Below are 21,566 nucleotides of genomic sequence, written 5' to 3'. Positions count from 1 at the left end.
ATTAAGATTTAAATTAAGATATGAAGAGTCAGGGGCTTTCTTAGGTGATGCTAGTGGTAAAGAACTCACCTGCCAATGCAGGAGATATATGAGACGTAGGTTCAATCCCTGGATTGGCAAGATCCCCTGGAGAAGGACACAGCAACCCACTCCAGTATTCTTTCCTAGAGAATACAAGGACAGAAAAGCCTGGTGGGCTACACTCCACAGGGTTACAAAGAGTTGGACACAACTGAAGTGACTTAGCATGCACTCACATGAAGAATCAGACTTGAGATTAATTAAATTGATTAGTTTGTTCCCTCTACAAATATCATAGTCTAAACATGAAAGTGATCATCAGACTAAATGGTGAAGCTATTATCAGTGCAAGTATTCCAGTAAAAGAACCAGTGTCTCTTGATGAGAACTAGACTTACAAATGGTTTCTGACCTCCTGTACTTCAGAAAATGTTTATATTATACCTATAATGTAGTGATGTTAACTGAATGTATTCTCTTCATTATGAAGCGAAGGTTTTTTTTTTTTTTTTTTTCAACTGTGTTTCTGCCTTAAATTTTGGAGCATGTTCTAATCAAAGAAACCTTCTATCTGCTCAGTTTATAATAATCTCACCTGAAGTTTGAAAAGGTTAAATTTAAATTAGTTATTAGGAGTTGTTTTGAAGGAAGAGAATGATAAGTGAGGTCATTTGCTTACTGGAATATGAAACCCTGTGTGCCCTTATTGTTTTTGATAGAAGTGTGTGTCTAACTTGCTGACTGAGTGAATAAATGAGTGATGAGTAGGGACTTCCTTATATCTGTAAAGAAATTAATGAATGAATTGGAAAATTGACCAGTAACTGCCATTTAAATGTGACTGTATGTGGATTATTGCTGACTCCTTTGTAAAGCCTTTTAGAACAGGATGAATAAAATGAACCAAAATAAAACAAGAAAACATGGTTGTTTCTTTCTTTTTTTTTTTTTCAGGTTATCTCCCCTCCAGAAGGCTGAGATAGTGGATGTGGTGAAGAAACAGGTGAAGGCCATCACCCTGGCCATTGGGGATGGTGCCAACGATGTGGGGATGATCCAGACGGCCCATGTGGGTGTTGGCATCAGCGGGAATGAAGGCATGCTGGCCACCAACAACTCTGATTATGCCATTGCTCAGGTCAGTGGTGAGGGTGGCCAGCTGGGCATGGGGAGTATTGAAGACCTCAGGTCCACCCCCAACGTTTGGCCCAGTCTCTAAGCTGCTTTCAGTTTGAAGCTATCAGCACCTCTTTAAAGGCTATACTGCTCACTGATCAACAGGCTGATAAATGGAGAGAGGAGTTGTTAGGGCAAGAAATAGTGGCTTTATTGGGAAAGTCAGCAGACTGAGAACATGCTGGACTGGTGTCCCAGAGAACCATCTTGCCTGAGTCAGAATTCAGGCTTATTTTATACTAAAAGGGGAGGAGATAAAGTCCTGGTTCTGGTCAGCCTCTGGAGGGGGATGTATTAACTTCTTTCTCCCTGCAGCCATTCACAGGTGGGCTGTCAGCTGAACCAAAAGGTATTTTAGCTTCCCCTGGGAGGCAAGGTTCCTAGAGATGGGCCATTATGTGTAATTTAAACTTATGGGCTAAGAGGAACTAAAAAGCCTCTTGATGAAAGTGAAAGAGGAGAGTGAAAAAGTTGGCTTAAAGCTCAACATTCAGAAAACTAAGATCATGGCATCCGGTCCCATCACTTCATGGGAAATAGATGGGGAAACAGTGGAAACAGTGTCAGACTTTATTTTTTGGGGCTTCAAAATCACTGCAGATGGTGACTGCAGCCATGAAATTAAAAGATGCTTACTCCTTGGAAGGAAAGTTATGACCAACCTAGATAGCATATTCAAAAGCAGAGACATTACTTTGTCAACAAAGGTCCATCTAGTCAAGGCTATGGTTTTTCCAGTGGTCATGTATGGATGTGAGAGTTGGACTGTGAAGAAGGCTGAGCGCCGAAGAATTGATGCTTTTAAACTGTGGTGTTGGAGAAAACTCTTGAGAGTCCCTTGGACTGCAAGGAGATCCAACCAGTCCATTCTGAAGGAGATCAGCCCTGGGATTTCTTTGGAAGGAATGATGCTAAAGCTGAAACTCCAGTACTTTGGCCACCTCATGCAAAGAGTTGACTCATTGGAAAAGACCCTGATGCTGGGAGGGATTGGGGGCAGGAGAAGGGGACGACAGAGGATGAGATGGCTGGATGGCATCACTGACTCGATGGACGTGAGTCTGAGTGAACTCTGGGAGTTGGTGATGGACAGGGAGGCCTGGTGTGCTGTGATTCATGGGGTTGCAAAGAGTCGGACACATCTGAGCGACTGAACTAACTAAACTAAACTTATGGGCAACATCCCTTTAGTGATTAGCTTGTAATAGAATGCAGAGGTTCTACCCTATCTCCTTAGTCTTGTGCTGATGCATTTTGCAGCAGTAATGCATGCATATGTGCTAAGTTGCTTCAGTTGTGTTTGACTCTTTGGGACCCTCTAGACTGTAGCCTGCCAGGCTCCTTTGTCCATGGGGTTCTTCAGGCAAGAGTACTAGAATGGGTTACCTTGCCCTTCTCCAGGGGCTCTTCCCATCCCAGGGATCGAACCCACATCTCTTACGTCTCCTGCATTGACAAGCGGGTTCTTTACCACTGGTGCCACCTGGGAAGCCCTTGCAGCAGTAAAGCCTTCCCTTTCCAGCTTGGAAGTTTTCAAAACTGCTGCTGCTAAGATTCTGTAGTTCTGCTCATATAACCAGGTCCCCAGTCTCTCCAATCTGTATGTGCTTTGCTTTGTGGTATCTCTTGATAAAGACTTAAAATATCCCTATTCCCTCCCCCCCCACCCTTTTACTTAAGGAGATACTACTGCCTTTTGGCAGACATTTAAAAAAATTCAGCTTTGTTTATTTACAGCAGTTTTATGTTCACAGCAAAATGGAACAGAAAGTACAGGTATTTCCTGTACACCCCCAACCCCTGCCCCCTCAGCCTTCCCTGTTAACAACATCCTTTACCAGAGCAGTTCATGTGTTATAACTGATGAACCTACAGGACAGGTCATTATCACCCAAGGCCCATAGTTTACACTAGGATTTTCCCTTGTGTTGTACATTCTATGGGTCTGGACAAATGTACAATGACATGTATCCACATTATAGTATCACACAGAGCAGCCTCATTTCCCTAAACCCCTCACCTATTCATCTTCACCCTTCGCAGTAACTCTTGGAAACCACTGATCTTTTTACTGCTTCCATAGTTTTGCCTTTTCCATAATGTCGTAGTTAGAATCACACAGCAGTCTTTTCACACTGGCTCCTTTCACGTAGTTACATGCATCTTAAAGTCCCTCTATGTCTTTACAATGTATCCAATTGTACATCTCTAAACACTATGTTTTACCTTGTGTGTGTGCTCAGTTGTGTCTGACTCTTTGTGACCCCATAACTGTAACCCACCAGGGTCCCCTATCCATGGGATTTCCCAGGCAAGAATACTGTAGTGGGTTGCCATTTCCTCCTCCAAGGAATCTTCCTGACCCAGGGATCAAATCTGTGTCTCTGGCTTCTCCTGAATTACAGGCAGATTCTTTACCACTGAGTCTCCTTGGAAACCCTTTCTTTTAAACTTGTTGTTCAGTTGCTAAGTCGTGTCTGACTCTTTGTGATTCCCTGGACTGAAGCACGCCAGGCTTCCATGTCCTTCAGTATTCCCAGAGTTTGCTCAGATTCATGTCCACTGAGTTAGTGATGCCCTTCAACCAGCTCATCCTCTGTTGCCTCCTTCTCCTCTTGCCCTCAGTCTTTCCAAGCATCAGGGTCTTTCCAATGAGTTGGCTTTTCCCATCAGGTGGCCAAAGTGTTGAAGCTTCAGCATCAGCCCTTCCAATGAATATTCAGGGTTGATATCCTATAGGATTGACTGGTTTGATCTCCTTGCTGTCCAAGGGACTCTCAAAAGTCTTCTCCACCACCACAGTTCGAAAGCATCATTTCTTGGGTGCTCAGCCTTCTTTATGGTCCAATTCTCACATATGTACATAACTACTGGAAAAATCATAGCTTTGACTATATGGGCCTTTATTGGCAAAGTAATGTCTCTGCATACACTGTCTAGGTTTGTCATAGCTTTCCTTCCAAGGAGCAAGCATCTTTTAATTTTGTGGCTGCAGTCACCATCCACAGTTATTCTGGAGCCCAAGAAAACAAAATCTGTCACCGTTTCCACTTTTCCCCTTTCTATTTGCCATGAAGTGATGGGACTGGATGCCATGATCTTAGTTTTTTAAAACATTGAGTTTCAAGCCGGCTTTTTCATTCTCCTCTTTCACCTTCATCAAGAGGTGCTTTAGTTCCTCTGCCACTTTTCTTTTTATACCATATCTTGCAGGGGTTTAGAATTGCAGCTGCAATCATGATCAGACAGAAAGTGCAGGATCCCAGGGCTTTCTTTTCTCCCTTCTACCCACCTAAGTCCCCTCACGAAGCCAGGCACTGATGCAAGAGACTGGTCTGACTCATGCTCTGCCCCCCTTTTTATTAACAGGCTATTTCAGGTTAAGGAAACCACTTTGAGCCCCATCAGATGTTTTCTGTCTCACTTTCCCTTGAGAGTAACTTTGACTGGAGAGAGGGAGAGGGTGTCTGCCATGGTGTGGGCCATTTCATACTCCCTCGAATGTTGTCCTCAGCGCCATAGCGGACATTCTCCTATGTCTGTCCCATCCCCCCGCCCTTAGATGGGCTGCTGCCGAGGGTCTGTTGTCTTTCCTTTTCACCTCTTGCAGCACATGACTCTCCCTTCCTCAGAGAGGACCAGTGTAACACTTCGCTCACAGCCTAGATCTTTTTATTTTCAGAAAAGGGTAAATTTTTCCCTTCTTCCTCTCTAAACTTCTTAATGTTTTAAAACCATCCCAAGAAATACAACTTTGGCTTAGAATGTCCTTTTTTCTCCCTGTAAATAAATCATTGCAAAGCCAAAAATAGGAATGTTGTCTATAATGACTTTTCATATCAAGTTCTAGGTGAAAACAAAAGCCATCCCTCTTGAATTCACTTGTTTCAGTGTAGCTATGTATTTTATGACTCATCATGTCCCTCCCCATTCCCCACCATCCTGTTCCAAACTCTTGAGCAGTCTTTTTTGAAAAGCTGGGCTTTTCCCCCCATGTACACCAACTTATGTCACTCTAAAGTCAGTATTTAATTTTCATAGTCACTAAATTACTAAATTGCCTTGTTTTGTGGAATAATGCTCCTGAATATTCATTCATCCTAAAAAAAAAATGTTTATTGAGTGCCTCTCACACCCTAGGCATGTTCCTGGGTGTTTGGGATCCATCAATGGACAAGGTGAACAGTGAGCCCTGCTCACTTAGTTTGAAGATGTTAAGTGTTATGGAAAAGGAAAACCCAGATGAGGGAAAGCAGCTGAGGGGTGCTGCAGAAATCACATGTTACCTCCTTTTTTAACTGTAATTTTTCTCTTTATATATTTACTATAGGAAATGGGGGGAACTGATTCCTATAAGACTTTGCTACATGCACCTGATCAGACAGAAAAATCAGTGACTGATGTTCTTGCTTCCAGGATCTTATTTCATTGAGTAATTCTGAGTCCCTTCTCACAATTAAGGTCCTAGACGTGGATCAGATCAAATTCTAAGCCTTGTATGTGACAAGTGAAAATGCAAGCAGGATTTGCTGGGTAGAAAAGTGATGTTTATTTATTTATTTTAATAATAAGAAAAGTTAATTTCACAGAGATCTGAAAAACTCCTTTATAGTGAACAGTCATGTCAGGTTGTCTGGGAGTAGGTTTCATTCTGCTCTGTCCTTGGGAGTGGGAACTGCTGAGGTGCGAACCCTGGGAAAATGATGTTTTGTGGGGTTTGTCACTAAATGGTAGGTTCCTTTGAACGTCATTGATCGTTATTTCTGTCTTTTAGTTTAGCTACTTGGAGAAGCTTCTGTTGGTTCATGGAGCTTGGAATTATTTTCGAGTGACCAAATGCATACTGTATTGTTTCTATAAGAATGTCGTGTTATACATCATCGAGGTAAGGAATGCTTTCTTTCCTTGAGGTGTGAGGTCTTGTCTTTGATGTGGAGCTTGATAGTTTAGTGTTTTCCTTATTTATCTCACTAAGTACTGTTACATAATGCTGCCTTAAGTTGTGGCTCACATAAAATCGATTTAATAAAAAATGGTAAGCAAAATATGTCACAACATCACGATGACTTACTGACATAATCTGTTGTTTAAAAAAATAAGCAAGTCCTATTTGGAACCAAAGTGTCTCTGCCAGCTCCAGATCCTTCTAGTGATCAGAGGCATCAGAAATCTCTAGGCTTTTGAACTGCTTTCCTCCTGATGCTGGAAATCTGGTCTCAAGGCTGTAGTTGTCTTCCTAACATCCCACTAGGGGCTGGGATGGGCCTTGTTCTTCCAAACACCAGCTCCTTCCTTTTGTCTCCGCTGTACTTAGCCCCGGTGGTTAAAGCAAGGGGAACAAGAAAACTTTTCACGAGTCAACAAGTCACATGTCAAGAAAATAACATGGAAAGAACCTGTACCCGCTCTCCTTCCGTGCTGGGGGCTGCGGAGCTGTGGCTCCCACGCTGCAGCCAGCCCTCCGCCCGCCCTGGCTCCCATCCTCTGCACTGGCAGAGCGCCTGGCAGCAGGGCCCCTTTTTTTTCCTGAAAGTGGACCAAAGAAGAGTTCCATAACTGCATTTTTCATGGAATCTGAGTGTTTGTCATGCCTTTATTGCCTCTGAGAAAGCGTGTTTTCTCTAGTGTGTCGTGTGTAAGGGTAATGGGACTTTGGGGTGAATCTTTTATTACTAAAGTATCATTGATTCACAATATTACAGTTTCAGGTATACAACATAGTGATTCAGTAGTTTTACAGATTATATTACACTTAAAGTTATAAAATAATGGCTATATTTCCTTGTATTAAACAATATATCTTTGCTACTTATTGAATTTAAAATGATTATTTATTAGTTTTTAATGGATTAAAATTCATTTTAATGGTTGATTTACAATATTATATTCATTTCAAGTGTACACGCTTATTTTACACAGGGTGGTTCGTGTCTCTTATTCCCATGCCCCTACCTCAACCCTCCCGACTTGCCTCTCCCCACTGGCAACCACTAGTTTGTTCTCTGTATCTGTGAGTCTGCTTCCTTTTTGTTATATTTACTAGTTTGTTGTCTTTTTTAGATTCCATGCATAAGTGATAACATAGAGTATTTGTATTTCTCTGTCTGACATTTCATTTAGCATAATACGTTCTAGGTCCATCCATGTTGTTGCAAATGACAGAATTACCTTCTTTTTTATGGCTGAGTAATATCTCATTGTATATACATACCACATCTTCTTTATCTATTCATCTGTTGATGGGCACATTATCTACAATAGCCAAAATATGGGAGTGAATCTTGTAACTACCATCCTGACTTTAAAAATATCTGTGTAAGCTTGAAATTTGGCTGTGGAAACACATTTTTAAACATTTTATTTTGAAATAATTATAGATCCACAAGAAGTTATAAAAAAAATTTACCAGAGTTCTTGTGAACCCTTCACCGAGTTTCTCCCAAAGATAGCACCTTATATAAAACCACAGGATAATCTGAAACCAGGAAACTGATATTGGTATGACTCATTCAGAACTTATCCAGCTTTCATCAGCTTTGCACATGTGTGTGTGTGTGCATGCGTGTCACTCTTTGTCCTTTTATCCCTGTGTAGACTCATGTAACTACCAGAGTAATCAAGATACAGACCTGTTCCAATGAAAGATACAAACTCACCTCATCACCACAGAATCTGCCTCGTGCTACCCCTTTATATTCACACCCACTCAGACCCCTGGCAGTAGCTCATCTATTCTCTTTTCCTGTAATGGAGTTCTTTCAAGAATTCTCTAAAAGTGCAATCATGTACCATGTAACTTTTGAGACTGGATTTTTTCCCCTCAATATAACTCCTTTCCGACCCATCCAAGTTGCTGCACGAGCAATCATTTTTCCTCTTGACTGCTGTGTAGTACTCCATGGCACAGGTGGCTATCACTTGTTCACTATTCACTTGTCGAAGGACATTTAGGTTGGTTCCAGTTTGGAGCCATCATGAGTAAAGCTGCTGTGAACATGTGCATAGGTTTATGTATAAACACAAGTTTTCACTTATTTAAGGAGAGTGTCCAAGTGTACATTTGCTGAGTTGTATGGTAAGTGTATACCAAACTGTTTTCCAGAGTGACTTTACTATATGAGTGTATGTAGGTCAGCACTGACATAGCGGTGCACTTGGCTTCCTTCTCTTTCAGCTTTGGTTCGCCATTGTTAATGGATTTTCTGGGCAGATTATATTTGAACGTTGGTGCATCAGCTTGTACAATGTGGTGAGTAAGCACTCTCCCTCTTTCTCTCTCTGATGGCATGCGGGGCTGCACTGTTTGTGTCTGGGATGCAGAGCTAAGTCCTTCATCTGCATCCATGGCTCACATACATCTTTAGGGCCTCTGTTGCTGCCACACATCCTGCAGAAGCACAAACTCCCCACACATGGTTTCAATCATTGCAGATCATTTTATAGTAACTACATGATATTTTCCAGGTGGCCCTAGTGGTAAGGAATCAGCCTGCCAATGCAGGAGATGTAAGAGACACGGATTTGATCCCTGGCTTGGGAAGATCCCCTGGAGGAGGAAATGGCAACCCACTCCAGTATTCTTGCCTGGAGAATCTCCATGGATAGAGGAGCCTGGCGGGTCACAGTGCATGGGTTACAAAGAGTCAGACACAACTAGAGACTTAGCAAGCATACACACAACATTTATACGCAATGTATTTTTTATAATATTGATACTTCAGAATCTTTCTAACTCTGGCTGTACAACATTTTCGTATTTTTAAGTCAAGTAAAAATTGCTGAACTCTTCCTAAACCCATTGCATTTAATACATATAATTTACATTTATCTCTATGTGTCTGTGTGTATGTGTGTGTGTTTATAGTGTAATTTAATGTCCTCTTGAGCCTCTTGGTAGAAAATTTGTATTTATGGAAATAGAACACGCTGCACTTGTACTAAATGCTGAATTTTTATATCAAGCCTATAGTAAATACAATTTTCCATTTTAATGGAATCTTCTAATAATAAATAATCCCATACCATTACTTGAATTATTTTGAATTCAAAAACTAGATGTTTATTAAATAGTAAAGCTGAGTGGCTTTTTACCCACATGACCTTTTAATTTTTGCTTTATTTTTCTTGTGTTATTATTCCACCAAAGGGTTAGAAGTTAGGAAACATAACAGAAAAATGAGGCTCCCAGCAAGTATCCCATGACCTCTCTCGTGCACTGTGTTATTGCGGTGACATTATACTCTGCATGCTCTGTGCCCTCACTCCTAAAGGTCTGTCTTCTGGGAGCTGAAATTCCAGAACAGCCTGAAGTTACTGAATAGAAGTCATTGGGTGCTCAATGTTGCTATGCATATTTACAGTCATGTGAGTGCCAGTGGCTGGGTGTATTTGGTCAGAGCACTACACCAGGGAAGCTTGGGTCCTGTGTAGAGTTGTCTCTGCCAGGCTCTTGGTCACAAAGGGAAATCTTGATAAACTTTCTTCGAAGTTTCATTAGAGACAGGAGTAGAGAGTGGCAGAGTCTCTCCTCTGGATGAGAACAATCCCTACGAATACATAAGCCACAGCTACTGACCAATGGAATCTTGCCAACTGGAACGCCAGTGGAAAATTTAAATAATTATGGACAATTGAGGATAAAATATGATGACATGCTTATTAAATATCCATTGACTTATTAACTTTCATCCCATTACAAGTATATTTTACAGGTGAAAAAAAAATGAAGACCAGGACATTCCAAATAATAGTTACTGGCAATGCTGGAGATGGACTCTGTCTACTTATTTGATAACTAAATTTATATGAGTTGTCATGCTACTTCTAGAGGTTATATATTATTTCTGCTACTGCTTATGCATGACTAACTGCTATAGGAATTACCCTCGTACAGAAAAACTAGAATAGCAGAAAAAATGTATGAAACAATAGTTTTCAGGCACTAGATGCCAGGCTGCTCTTTGTGTGATCCCCAAGAGCAGGACTGTTTATAGGCCAAAGTGAAGGAAGATGGGCCCACAGGGGAGCCCGGCTGTCTTTACTGAGCTGAAGACACAGAGGGTGGAGTTCAGTGGGCCAAGAAAGCTAAAATTTGCCAGACAGAATATCAGAGACAGGCAAACTGCACTGAGAAATGGAGAGAGGGAAAGAGTTGCAGAACAGAGAAATACAGTGTTTCTGGAAATTGTAGCTGTTTCCTTGAGCCTCTGGTTGAGGATTTATCTGTATGTGCATGAGAAAAGTGTACTCAGAACTAAGGGAAACGCAGGTCTCTTGCATTGCAGGCACACTCTTTACTGTCTGAACCACCAGGGAAGCCACTGGAAAGCAGCGGGCTGGATTTCTGGAGCTCTCTCAGGGCTAGGAACAGTTTGTATTCCCATTAGTCTGTTGGGGAAGACCGATTACACAAGATATTGGGGAAATTCCTTACGTAAGTCACACTTTTAACAATAAGGATGAATTAGTCCCATAATATGGAGAAGGCAATGGCACCCCACTCCAGTACTCTTGCCTGGAAAATCCCATGGGCGGAGCAACCTCATAGGCTGCAGTCCATGGGGTCGCTAAGAGTCGGACACGACTGAGCAACTTCACTTTCACCTTTCCCTTTCATACATTGGAGAAGGAAATGGCAACCTACTCCAGTGTTCTTGCCTGGAGAATCCCAGGGACGGGGGAGCCTGGCGGGCTGCCATCTATGGGGTCACACAGAGTCGGACACGACTGAAGCGACTTAGCAGCAGCAGCAGTCCCATAATAAGGGCTTCCCAGGTTGCTCTAGAGGTAAAGAACCTGCCTGCTAATGCAGGAGATGTAAGAGACTTTGGTTCTACCTCTGGTTTGGGAAGATCCCTTGGAGGAGGGCACAGCAACTCATTTCAGTATTCTTGCCTGGAGAATCCCATGGACAGAGGAGCCTGGAAGGCTGAAGTCCATGGGGTTTCTAAAGAGCTGGACACAACAGAAGGGACTAAACAACAACCACCAGGTGTCTCACCCAGCTTCTTGAACAATGATACCTTAGTAATTGCAATACATTATCAGAGCCAGGAAGATGACATTGGCACAGCACTCACTCAGATAGACTGCAAGCTCTTTTTAATAGGTTCTTGTTTCTTATGCAGATTTTCACGTCACTGCCACCCTTTACTCTCGGAATCTTTGAACAGTGTTGTAGTCAGGAGAGCCTGCTCAGGTACCCACAACTCTACAGAATTTCTCAGACAGGTGATATTTTCAACATAAAGGTAAGCAGAAGGTTATTGCAGGTCTTTCAACTTCCCTCCAAAAGGTACTTTTGTCTCTTTCCTTTCTGATGCTTTAGGCAAAATAATTTAAAAACAACAAGGAATGCAGCCCTATGCCATATTTCTTTGTATTCTACCTAAGGTTCTGTGAATCCTTAGGTTTTCCAGTCTGACATTAACTTTGTGTTTGAACCACCTTCTTTCCTAAAAACTGCTTTGTGCTGTGGTGTGCTTACTCTAGGAAATTTTAGTTTCAGGCCAAAGATGTTTTTTCCACACTCTTTTGTTTTTTCCTCTAGTCCCTTATCTATAAGTCTTCCTGTCAAGCATGAAAAAAAAAAACCAAAAAACTGGTGTATTTATAATTGAATGAACAAAGACTTGTTTTTGTTATTTTTCTGTCATATCCTAACCTTGTGCACCCTTCTTTGATTGATCCCCGAGATATTACATTATTAAGATATCCTTTAAGAAAATTGTTCAGGCATACCTTATTTTATTGTGCTTTGCAGATACTGTTTTTTTTTTTTTTACAAATTGAAGTTTAGTGGCAAACCTATGTTGTCAGATGATGGCTAGCCTTTTCATTGATGTGTATACATTATTTTTAGACAATGCACACTTAATAGACTACGTATAGTGTAAACATAACTTTTATATGTACTGGGAAACTAAAAAACATCACGTGACTTGCTTTATTATGATATTTGCATTATGGTGGTGGTCTGGAACCAAATCTGCAATATCTCTGAGGTATGCCTATATATGGTATATTAAACATTATTTTGACTAGAGGCAGTGTATAGATATAAAAGTACAGGGTGTATCATATAAAATATGATATTAAATTATATTTTAAGTACTATAATTTAAAGATTGAAAGTATTTTTAATTATTTCTTTAAATTAGTTCTTTTTTGCTAGATAATTAAAGCTTTTATATGGTTTTATAATAAACACATTATCTTTGAATTCTACATATTTATATTTATTAAATATGTTTTTCAAATGATATTATCCTATAATTTCACAGTCATTTATTTTAAAAGGAGACTAAAGATATGGAAATTTTTAGTCTCCAGGAAGACATTTTAGCTTTGTAACTGTGTTTCACACAGCAAATAAACTTTATAACATCACATATTTTTAGAGTTAGACCTGGATACTATCTTGATTTTCTTGCTTTGCTTTCTTTTAGGTGCTTTGGATTCAATGTATAAATGCTATTGTCCATTCATTCATTCTCTTCTGGTTGCCTGCAAAAATGCTGGAGCATGGTAGTAACTTCATTGTTTTCTGTGTGTGTGTGTCTACAGATAGAGAAAGCAGAAGTAGGATTAAAAACATAGGTTTATATATATTCACCTAAACTAATAGTATAATCTGGTTAACAGATTGCAGTTTGAACATTTAACAGATGGCCTGTAGAGCCCATTCTCCTTGCCTCTAACATGTATAAATTGTAACTTAGTACTTTTATTGTTAATTTTTAATAAATGTTTGAGACAGGAGGGCTGATAGAAAGCACAACAGTTCTACTGAGTCATAGATTCCCTCTGTTAGTGAGTTTGAAACTTTTGTCTACTATATTTATTGCTTTCATTTCTCAAACTTTATGCTTCAATTTAAACTGTAACGAGTCCAACAGGCCATATAGAAATTTAACCTTATATTTTATTATTGGACTAGGTCTCCTTTTCCGGGCATACAGTTTTCCAAACAACATTATGTGTGAACTTTTTTGCCAAACTGGTTTGTGTATAAATAGATCCAGAAGTAGGAGATATATTTATGAAGTGTGTTACTGATGTGTAATTGGCTCATAGCCACAAATTAAGGTGGGAAATACAATTATTTTCCTTTAACCAGATTTAATTTTTATTGGCTATTACTAGCAACATGTCCTAATCTTAGGAATATATTGTTTAATTGAGCCTTGGTTGTGTGTGTTTATGTCCATTTGTATTTAAAAAAATAAATCTGCCATTATACTGCTAAGGGCATTCCTTATAAAACAAATGAGCAAAAAAAATGAGCAAAAATTTCAAGTGATAACAATATAGCAAAGTAACATGCTGACAAAGAGTTGGTTCCACTTTCAGAATGGTAGTGTGAAGAGCTCCTTGGATGTGCTCCTCACCCTCAAAAAACCAAACCTGCAAAACTGTAAAACACAACTCTGTGAATTCTCTGAAAATTATCCAAAAGGCAAGGAAGATGATCAGTCTACTAAAACTCAGTAAGAGCATCTAGAGTCTGCATCACTTGAGCCATGACCCTCTCCCTCCCTTCCCCCATGGTAGCCTGGCCAGACAAAAGGTTGACTCCAAGCAGGTGTGGACAGAAATATGGGACTACTGCTCCTCTCAGCTCTCAGTCAAGGGTTCCCATCTCACAGGAAGGGCAGCCCACCAGCATTTCTCATCCTTCCAACTCCTATTGAAGAGGCCAGATTTCTGATGGGTGTGGCCGAGATAGAGCTCCCTTTCCCCCAGGCAACTAACATTCACAGGACAGAGTTTCTACCCCGTGCATGACAGGCCAAGAACCCTGGGCCCTGGTCACTCTCACCACAACTCACTCGTAGGGCAGGGAATTTCTGGGAGAGTCAAGCCAAGAAGACTGGTGGCTTTGTGCTAGACCACTAGCACAGAAATACTGGGTCCAAGATTTTGCCAGTAGTAAAAAAGAGCTTCAAAACTCTTTCCCAAATTAGATGACTATTCAAAACAAAGTGGGGGAAAGTTCAAGTCTAAGGATACGCTCAAAAACAGTAGCCCTTCTTCATTAAGAGCAACAAGCTAAATCATAGGCCAACTGATTTACCAGAGAGAACCAGGGAAAGAGATAGATAAAGAACTGAATGAAAACCCTGAAGTTGCAAAGTACCAAAAACTCGAAAAATGTGTTAGAGAGGCTCAACAGTAGATTTGAACTGGAAGAAAAAAGGATTAGCAAACTTGAAGTTAGACCAATAGACAATAAGGGCCAGGCAGTGCTAGTGGTAAAGAACCCACCAGTTCATGCAGGAAATGTAAGAGACGTGGGTTCAATCCCTGGATTGGGAAGATCCACTGGAGGAGGGCATGTCCATCCACTCCAGTATTCTTGCCTGGGAAATCCCATGGACAGAGGAGCCTGCTGGGCTACAGTCCACAGCATCACAAAGAGTTGGACAATACTGAAGTGACTTAGCACAGCACAATTTGAAGACCAGAGATAAATGAGTGAGGAAAAATGAACAGAGCATGTGAGATGCCTTTCAGCACACCAACAGAAGCATGATGGGTATACCAGAACAAGAGGAGAAAACCAATGAAGCAGGAAAAAAAAATATGCAAGGAAATAATAGCTGGAAAGTGTCAAATTAGTTGAAAGTGAAAATGCAATCCACAAAATGGAGCAAAGGATACACAAGTTACAGATAACAGAAGATTTGTATCCAGAGTATCTAGAGAAGATTTATAACTCAACATAAAAAGACAAATGACCCAATTTTTTAAAATGTACAAAGGATTTTAATAGACGTTTATCCAGAGAAGATAGACAAATAACTAATAAATACATGCTCAACATCATTAATATTTAAACAAACAAAAAAATTGAAACCATGATGATATACAACTTCATACCCATTGCATGCGTCCTCAGGCATGTCTGATTTTTTGTGCACTGATTGACTGCAACCTGCCAGGCTCCTCCGTCCATGGGATTCTCCAGGCAAGAATACCGGAGAGGGTTGTCATTTCCTTCTCCAAGGGATCTTCCTGACCCAGGGATGGAACTGGCCTCTCCTGCGTCTCCTGCACTGGCAGGCAAGTTCTTACCACTAGCACCACCAGGGGAGCCCAGGCTACAGTCCAAAGGCTCGCAGAGTTGAACATGACTGAGCGACTGAGTAGGCATTGCACCTTTTAGTGAGTTCTAAATCAGGAGAAAACATAAATCAGGAAAATAAGTGAGCCTCAAATATATGGGTGTGCTACCTGAATTGGGGTTAGGGTCAGGGATTTACACTTAAAAATTTCTGTATCAACCAGGACCACGTCCACCAATATTTATTGAGAATTTTTAAAAGTGTAAAGAAGATCTTAAGAAATTATCCTAATCTTGACATAATATTGACCCTTTAGAATGAAATTTGTAAGTTTACAGCAGATTTAAGAATAGTTAAAAAGTAGGAAATTTTTTTTAGAAAATTCTATTTTAACTTCAAATTATCTGTTAGGTTTATTATTTTAGTTATCCTGGAGAAGAAATAGTGTGAAAAATGTGATGACAAACATCCTTAAAATCCTCATCTTGCTACTTGGCGTCACTAATTGGATTGTGTTTAAAAAACTTCCTTTTTCTTAAAAAATATTTATTCTTATCTATTTATTTATTTGGCTCCACGGGGTCTTAGTTGTGGCATATGGGATCTAGTTCCCTGACCAGGACTTGAACCTGGCCCCGTGCATGGGGAGCACAAAGTCTTAGCCACTGGACCACCAGGGAAGTCCATGGACTTTCAATTTATAGATTCTGCTAGATGGTTTAGATGCATGTGATACTAGGCTTAATAATCACATTCACGTGCTCCTTGCAATGTATTTATTTGTTTCTAAATCTATCTTTGGAGGAAGTAAGAAAAGGGAAAAATATCACAATTGTGGTAGGCAAAGTAAGCATTGTTTTCACCGACAGAACACTTGAGAAATGTGACCAATCATTGATAAATATTTTTGGTGTCCAGTATGGGTACCTTTAATAAAAATAAATTTTAAAAATCTATGTTTCAGACTCTATAAAGATTAAAAAATAACTTTTTCACTTTTCAGATATGGTCTTGCAAAGTGGTTACACTACAGACTATTTGTTTCTTGGGAATTTTATATATACGGTAAGGTCATCCATGTAGATTATCACTTTTCCTAGTGTTTAATGAAACAAAGCATTATAGGACAGTAGTGACTTTTCACAAAGGCACTGTTACAATGGTTGCATTATTTATGTTTCTAGAAACGTGAAATGCATATCCATTCGTTGTTGTTCATACAGGGGGTGCTCTTCTGTGTCTTGTCATTACGTAACTTGCCTTGGTGATGGCTTCAAATCAGCCCCTGAAAGTCTACCTTTCACCATAACTCACCATTATTTATTCAACTAGTCTCCAGTTAGTGGATGTGAAGGTTGTTTGGGATCCTTTGCCAGTATGAACAATGCTGCAAAGATGATCCTTTATGCCCATGAGTAACTATATCTTAGAAGTAACTATATCTTCCAGAAGTGTAATTTCTGGATCAGAGGTATTGTGAATCTTGAAAAGCCTTGCCTGTTTATCCCCAGTAGAGTTGGCAGAAATTTAGTGATAGAAATATTTGCTTCCCCGCCGTAGTTCAAGGCCAGTGGGCGTGATCATGTCACACTTTCGGATCTAGTCAGCAAAATGATCGTCTTGCAGTTTTTGCTTTGAGGGTCAGCACAGTCACAAGAGATTACAATCCACTTCTAATCTGAGTCAGATCTTCCACACTGTTCATAAAGAATATAAATAGAAGAGCTGAAGACACAAGCATGGATTTTCATCATATGGTACAGAGCTGCTAAATGAGGAACACTTATTGAAAAGTGTCGCATTTTCTCCATTACTAAAATGCAGCAAAACCTTTAGCAACCTATTGACACCACAGCTCAGCAGACGTGGTGGAGAGCCAGGGGGTGAGGGTCAGGAAGCAGGTGTGGAGGTGCAGATGCTGATGGAAAGTTTTAATACTTTTTCTCCCATCTCTTTCCCTTCCCATTGCACCCGGCGCCTCACACAGTACGTTATTGTCACTGTTTGTCTGAAAGCTGGTTTGGAGACGATGTCTTGGAATAAAGTGAGTATTTGTTAAGATACTTCCTCAATCTAGTATGGTTGTTGGCACGCTGATGTCCTTCTTCAGCTTCAGAAAAGTAATAAGCATTTTTTGTTCTGGTCTCCACATTTTACTTCTTGTGTTACGTGTTTGAATGATGATTTAAACCAGAGGAAAGGCATGCTAGCCATCTAATGGCTGTGGAATATTCATTTTCCTGCCTTACGTTTGAAACAGATTCAATTTATCATGACATTAATTGAGACCTTTAATTCACTATTATCCAAGTACAGAATGATAAGAGAGAATTTAGCAAATACAGACAAAAAGGAAAATACATATTGCTTCTTCCTTTCAGTGTCAGTGATGTTGACATTTTGGCTTCTACTCTTTGTCTTTGTTCTATGTAGTCTCCCCCCACCCCTGTATTAAAACAAGATTATAATGTACCTAATATTTTACAAGTTGCTTTTTTTCACTTAATGACAGATCTTTAATATTTTTCCAAATTTTAAATTTTTATGCCTTATTAATTGATGGAATAATGTTTCAGCACATGGATGCTTGTTATTTGCATTACTTTATTCATTAAAACATTTTGCATTATTTTTAGAATAATTATTTTAACTTTAGTTACTGTAAATGATATATAATCAATAATGTTATCAATACAGATGTACTTATAGATATGAGTAGTGATTTCCTCAGGATACTATTACAAGTGTAATTTCTGATAAATTAAGCAGAATTTTAGTTTTTATGACATCAATAGTTTAAATAAGTTATATGTGTACCTGCTTATACATATTTACATCTATAAATAAGATGTGTCTCAAGTTGTACTCAAAAAGTTTCTGAGAGAAAATGAATTTTTATGTGTTTGTCACTTTTGAAGAACTAAGTTGATGCAGCCTATGATATATTCCCTTTCTGATGCAATCAATTCAGAGTTCTGACTGCCACCATCCCTACTGGACCCCAACACTAAGTTGGAACCAAGGAGTTATGAGCAAAAATATTTTATTACAAATCATAAGGCAATCGAATTGTATTATACCATATTCATGGAGCATAGACACTTCTGTCATCTGCATATACTGAACCTCATTTGTGAATAAGGCAATAGTTCAAGGCCAAAGCACACTTAGAACTATACGCGGTGTCTCTTCCAGCCTAAGATGGATTGGGCTCCCGCCTTCCAGCTCACCTGGGGGCTAAGAAGGAGTGGGGATGGAGGCAGGAGAGAGAAGGGCCTATTTCTCACCTTTGTGCTGATGCCGCCCTGCCTATGGGGAGGGCCGAGGAGGCAGTGTCTTCACTGGGGAGGAGGGTGATGCTGGAAGTCACCGATCAGGTGCAGAAAGCAAGCAAGAGCAGAGCGACACAGAACACAGCTCTAAGCAGCAGTGGGGGCTGGCAGCCCCCAGAAAGTGATGATCCCAACAGAGATCTGTCTGAAAATACTCTCGAAGCCACCCAGAAATACCTCACATTGCATATGATGTATGATGTCGACTCTAAGCGAACTCTTACAGGAAAACGCACTGCAGTTCTGAAGAGTTTGAAGTTCATAGCTTCAAACTGATCCTCTTCTCCATCAGCTGTGTTATCACGAGACAGAATTCTCAGGAGACCAGTTCTGTTTACTCTAATTGGAGAAAGAATGGTTTGGGTTACAGGTTATTTTTAAGGAGTGGGAAAAAATGCCTTTGAAAATGACTCCTAAACAAATAATATATACTCTGAGAAGTAGCACACTTGGGGTTTTTTCTCCATAGTTCTTGTTCAGAGATGATTAAGTAATGAGCAACTGCTCATACTTAGTCATCTCTGAACAAAAAATATTGAGGAAAAGAACCAAAATCCTATTAGGATAGGAGGGCTTCCCAGGTGGCTCAGTGGTAAAGAATCCTCCCGCCAATTCAGGAGACACAGGAAGATCCCCTGGAGCAGGAAATTGCAACCCACTGGAGTATTCTTGCCTGGGAAATCCCATGGACAGAAGAACCTGGTGGGCTACAGTATACAGGGTCTCAAAGAGTCGAACATGACTTGACAACTAAACAAAAACATTTAGGATGAGAACATTTGGTCTAGTCTAGCCAGTTGCCTTATTATGTATAGATTACATCTTGGGCCTGCTCAGTTTACGTGGTGTACCCACTGTGGCCAAGGGTAGAGCATGGGTCTCCTAGTCGTTTTTCACTATTCCCCTGCTAACACCAGCTGCTCAAAGCAACAGATCACAGATCACAGAAGGGTCTACTATTTTAGCATCTATCATTGGAGACTCTGGTACCAGTTCCCAGACTTAGGCCTGGACAGTGGTCCTTCAGCGGAGGTCTTAGCCAGAATGGCATATACAGCTGATACGTACACAAAACCTACCAGTTCCGGTCAGTCTAAGGATCACAACTACTGCCATTGTTCCACAGTTATTCACATGGAGCAAGTATGATACATTCAAATTGTAAATACAATTTGTATTTAAATTTTTTTTTTTTTTACTGTAAAGAACTTTGTATTAATAAACAGACAGAAGCCCAAGTCTCATTAAATCACCCACCAATTGTAGTGAACCACATCTATTGAGAGTTGATCTTTTTGCTGAAGACTCTCAACACCACTTGGCTTGGGTGAACAAGGTACAGTTGTTTTTGATACTTGAGTTCATAGCCAAGTATCCTGAGAAAGATGTTAGGAAGTCTAAGATAGCAACAAATTGAAAAGTTATCAACTTCTTCCTATGAGAACTTACGGTTTGGACAAATGGATTTTGATAGTTGATTAATAGCGTTTTAAAAAATGTCCTTTTAAATAGAGGAGGCTGAAGTATTTCCATGCTGCTCTTCTGTCTGCAGTTCACCCATTTCGCCATTTGGGGCAGCATAATGATTTGGCTGGGTTTTTTTGCGGTTTACTCCTCCCTCTGGCCCACTGTTCCTGTTGCTCCTGAGATGACAGGACAGGTGAGTGTGCTCTAAATCTCTCCCTCTCACTTTCGAAAGACAGTCTTGCCAGAAACTGGGTTTCTGTTTGACAGGATTTTTCTTTTAGCACTTTGAATTTATGGGCCCAATGTCTTCTAGCCCGTACTGTTTCTGATGAGAAATCTGCTAGTGATCTCACTGATGATCCTTGTATGTGCTGATTTACTTCTCTCTTGCTGCTTTCAAGATTCTCTTTTTGCATTTTGAATGTTTCAATGAAGGTATTAAATTAAGTTAGTTAATACTATATTTAGGTTTTATATACCTGTTTATTTAATTGATTTAGTAGTTCTAGATTCATAGGACTGCAGTCATATGGATTCATATCCATGCCTTTCCTGACATCTCCGGGTTGTTTTTTTTGTGGCGGGGAAGAAACTGAAAGCTGCTCTTGGCGCTCATTGTTGGCAAACTAAAAGATTCTTATTGAAATGTCCCTTATCTCTGCTTATTTGCAGGGCAGTATGGCTCTGGTGTGTCCACACTTTTGGCTGGGTTTTTTCATAGTCCCGATTGTGTGCCTGATTCAAAATGTAGCGTGGAAATCGTAAGTTGAAAAATGAAGTGGTAACCAGAGAATATATTATCATAGTTAATTATCCTTTACAATTGTTATGGCTCTCAAATTAAACACTTAGTTTAATGCCACCCTGTGAATATTAAATGTCATGGAGCTTTTAAAGGAAGAAAATGCCCTTTGCTTTTTGCCACTGGAGATTTACCAGCAATCAATTTAGGAAAAAAAGATGGAACCAAGTGTATGAGAGGGAAATTTGGTAGAAATATTATAAGGTTCATAATTTTTTTCTGAAAAGAGGTCCATTTCTTCACTCTTTAGTGTGGAACTCTTATCTACTTTACAGGAAACAAAATGTGATACCAGATGATCACAGATTAAGAATTAATGATAAAATAAGAACTAGAAGGGAAATATTGAAATTAGAAAGTCATTCTTTACTTTCAAAAAATTTGGCATAAGAGTCTTTCAAATCCAGTTCTCCCAGAATATTTAAATATTAGATTGAAAAAGTGTTAGACATTCAGTCGTGTCTGACTCTGTTGCAATGCCATGGGCTGTAGCCCACCAGGCTTCTCTGCCCATGGGATTCTCTAGGCAAGAATCTGGAGTGATTAGCCATTTCCTTCTCCAGGGGATCTTCCTGACCCAGGAATCGAACCTGGGTCTCCAGCATGGTAGACAGATTCGTTTATTGTCTGAGCCAATATTACTAGATTTGTTGTTTTTCAGTTGCTCAGTCATGTCTGACTTTTCACAACCCCATGTAGTAT

At 40.0% G+C, this 21,566-nt stretch overlaps 1 protein-coding gene across 1 annotated transcript in view; it reads left to right on the top strand.

The window, feature by feature from the left end:
- LOC102412116 (phospholipid-transporting ATPase IB) overlaps positions 1 to 21,566 on the top strand; it is a 90,767-nt gene that overhangs the window by 56,900 nt on the left and 12,301 nt on the right. The window contains exons 26-34 of the mRNA XM_025262848.3: positions 976 to 1,159; positions 5,972 to 6,082; positions 8,372 to 8,446; positions 11,325 to 11,447; positions 12,645 to 12,723; positions 16,267 to 16,328; positions 17,251 to 17,307; positions 20,148 to 20,255; positions 20,735 to 20,823. Coding sequence (XP_025118633.3) covers positions 976 to 1,159; positions 5,972 to 6,082; positions 8,372 to 8,446; positions 11,325 to 11,447; positions 12,645 to 12,723; positions 16,267 to 16,328; positions 17,251 to 17,307; positions 20,148 to 20,255; positions 20,735 to 20,823 — 888 coding nt within the window. The remainder of the gene's footprint in view (positions 1 to 975; positions 1,160 to 5,971; positions 6,083 to 8,371; positions 8,447 to 11,324; positions 11,448 to 12,644; positions 12,724 to 16,266; positions 16,329 to 17,250; positions 17,308 to 20,147; positions 20,256 to 20,734; positions 20,824 to 21,566) is intronic.

The sequence above is a fragment of the Bubalus bubalis genome, chromosome 13, assembly GCF_019923935.1.
Source record: "Bubalus bubalis isolate 160015118507 breed Murrah chromosome 13, NDDB_SH_1, whole genome shotgun sequence".
In the NCBI taxonomy this organism is placed as follows: domain Eukaryota; kingdom Metazoa; phylum Chordata; class Mammalia; order Artiodactyla; family Bovidae; genus Bubalus; species Bubalus bubalis.
The sequence above is the reverse complement of the archived record's forward strand: the minus strand, read 5'-3'. Positions and strand labels throughout refer to the sequence as shown.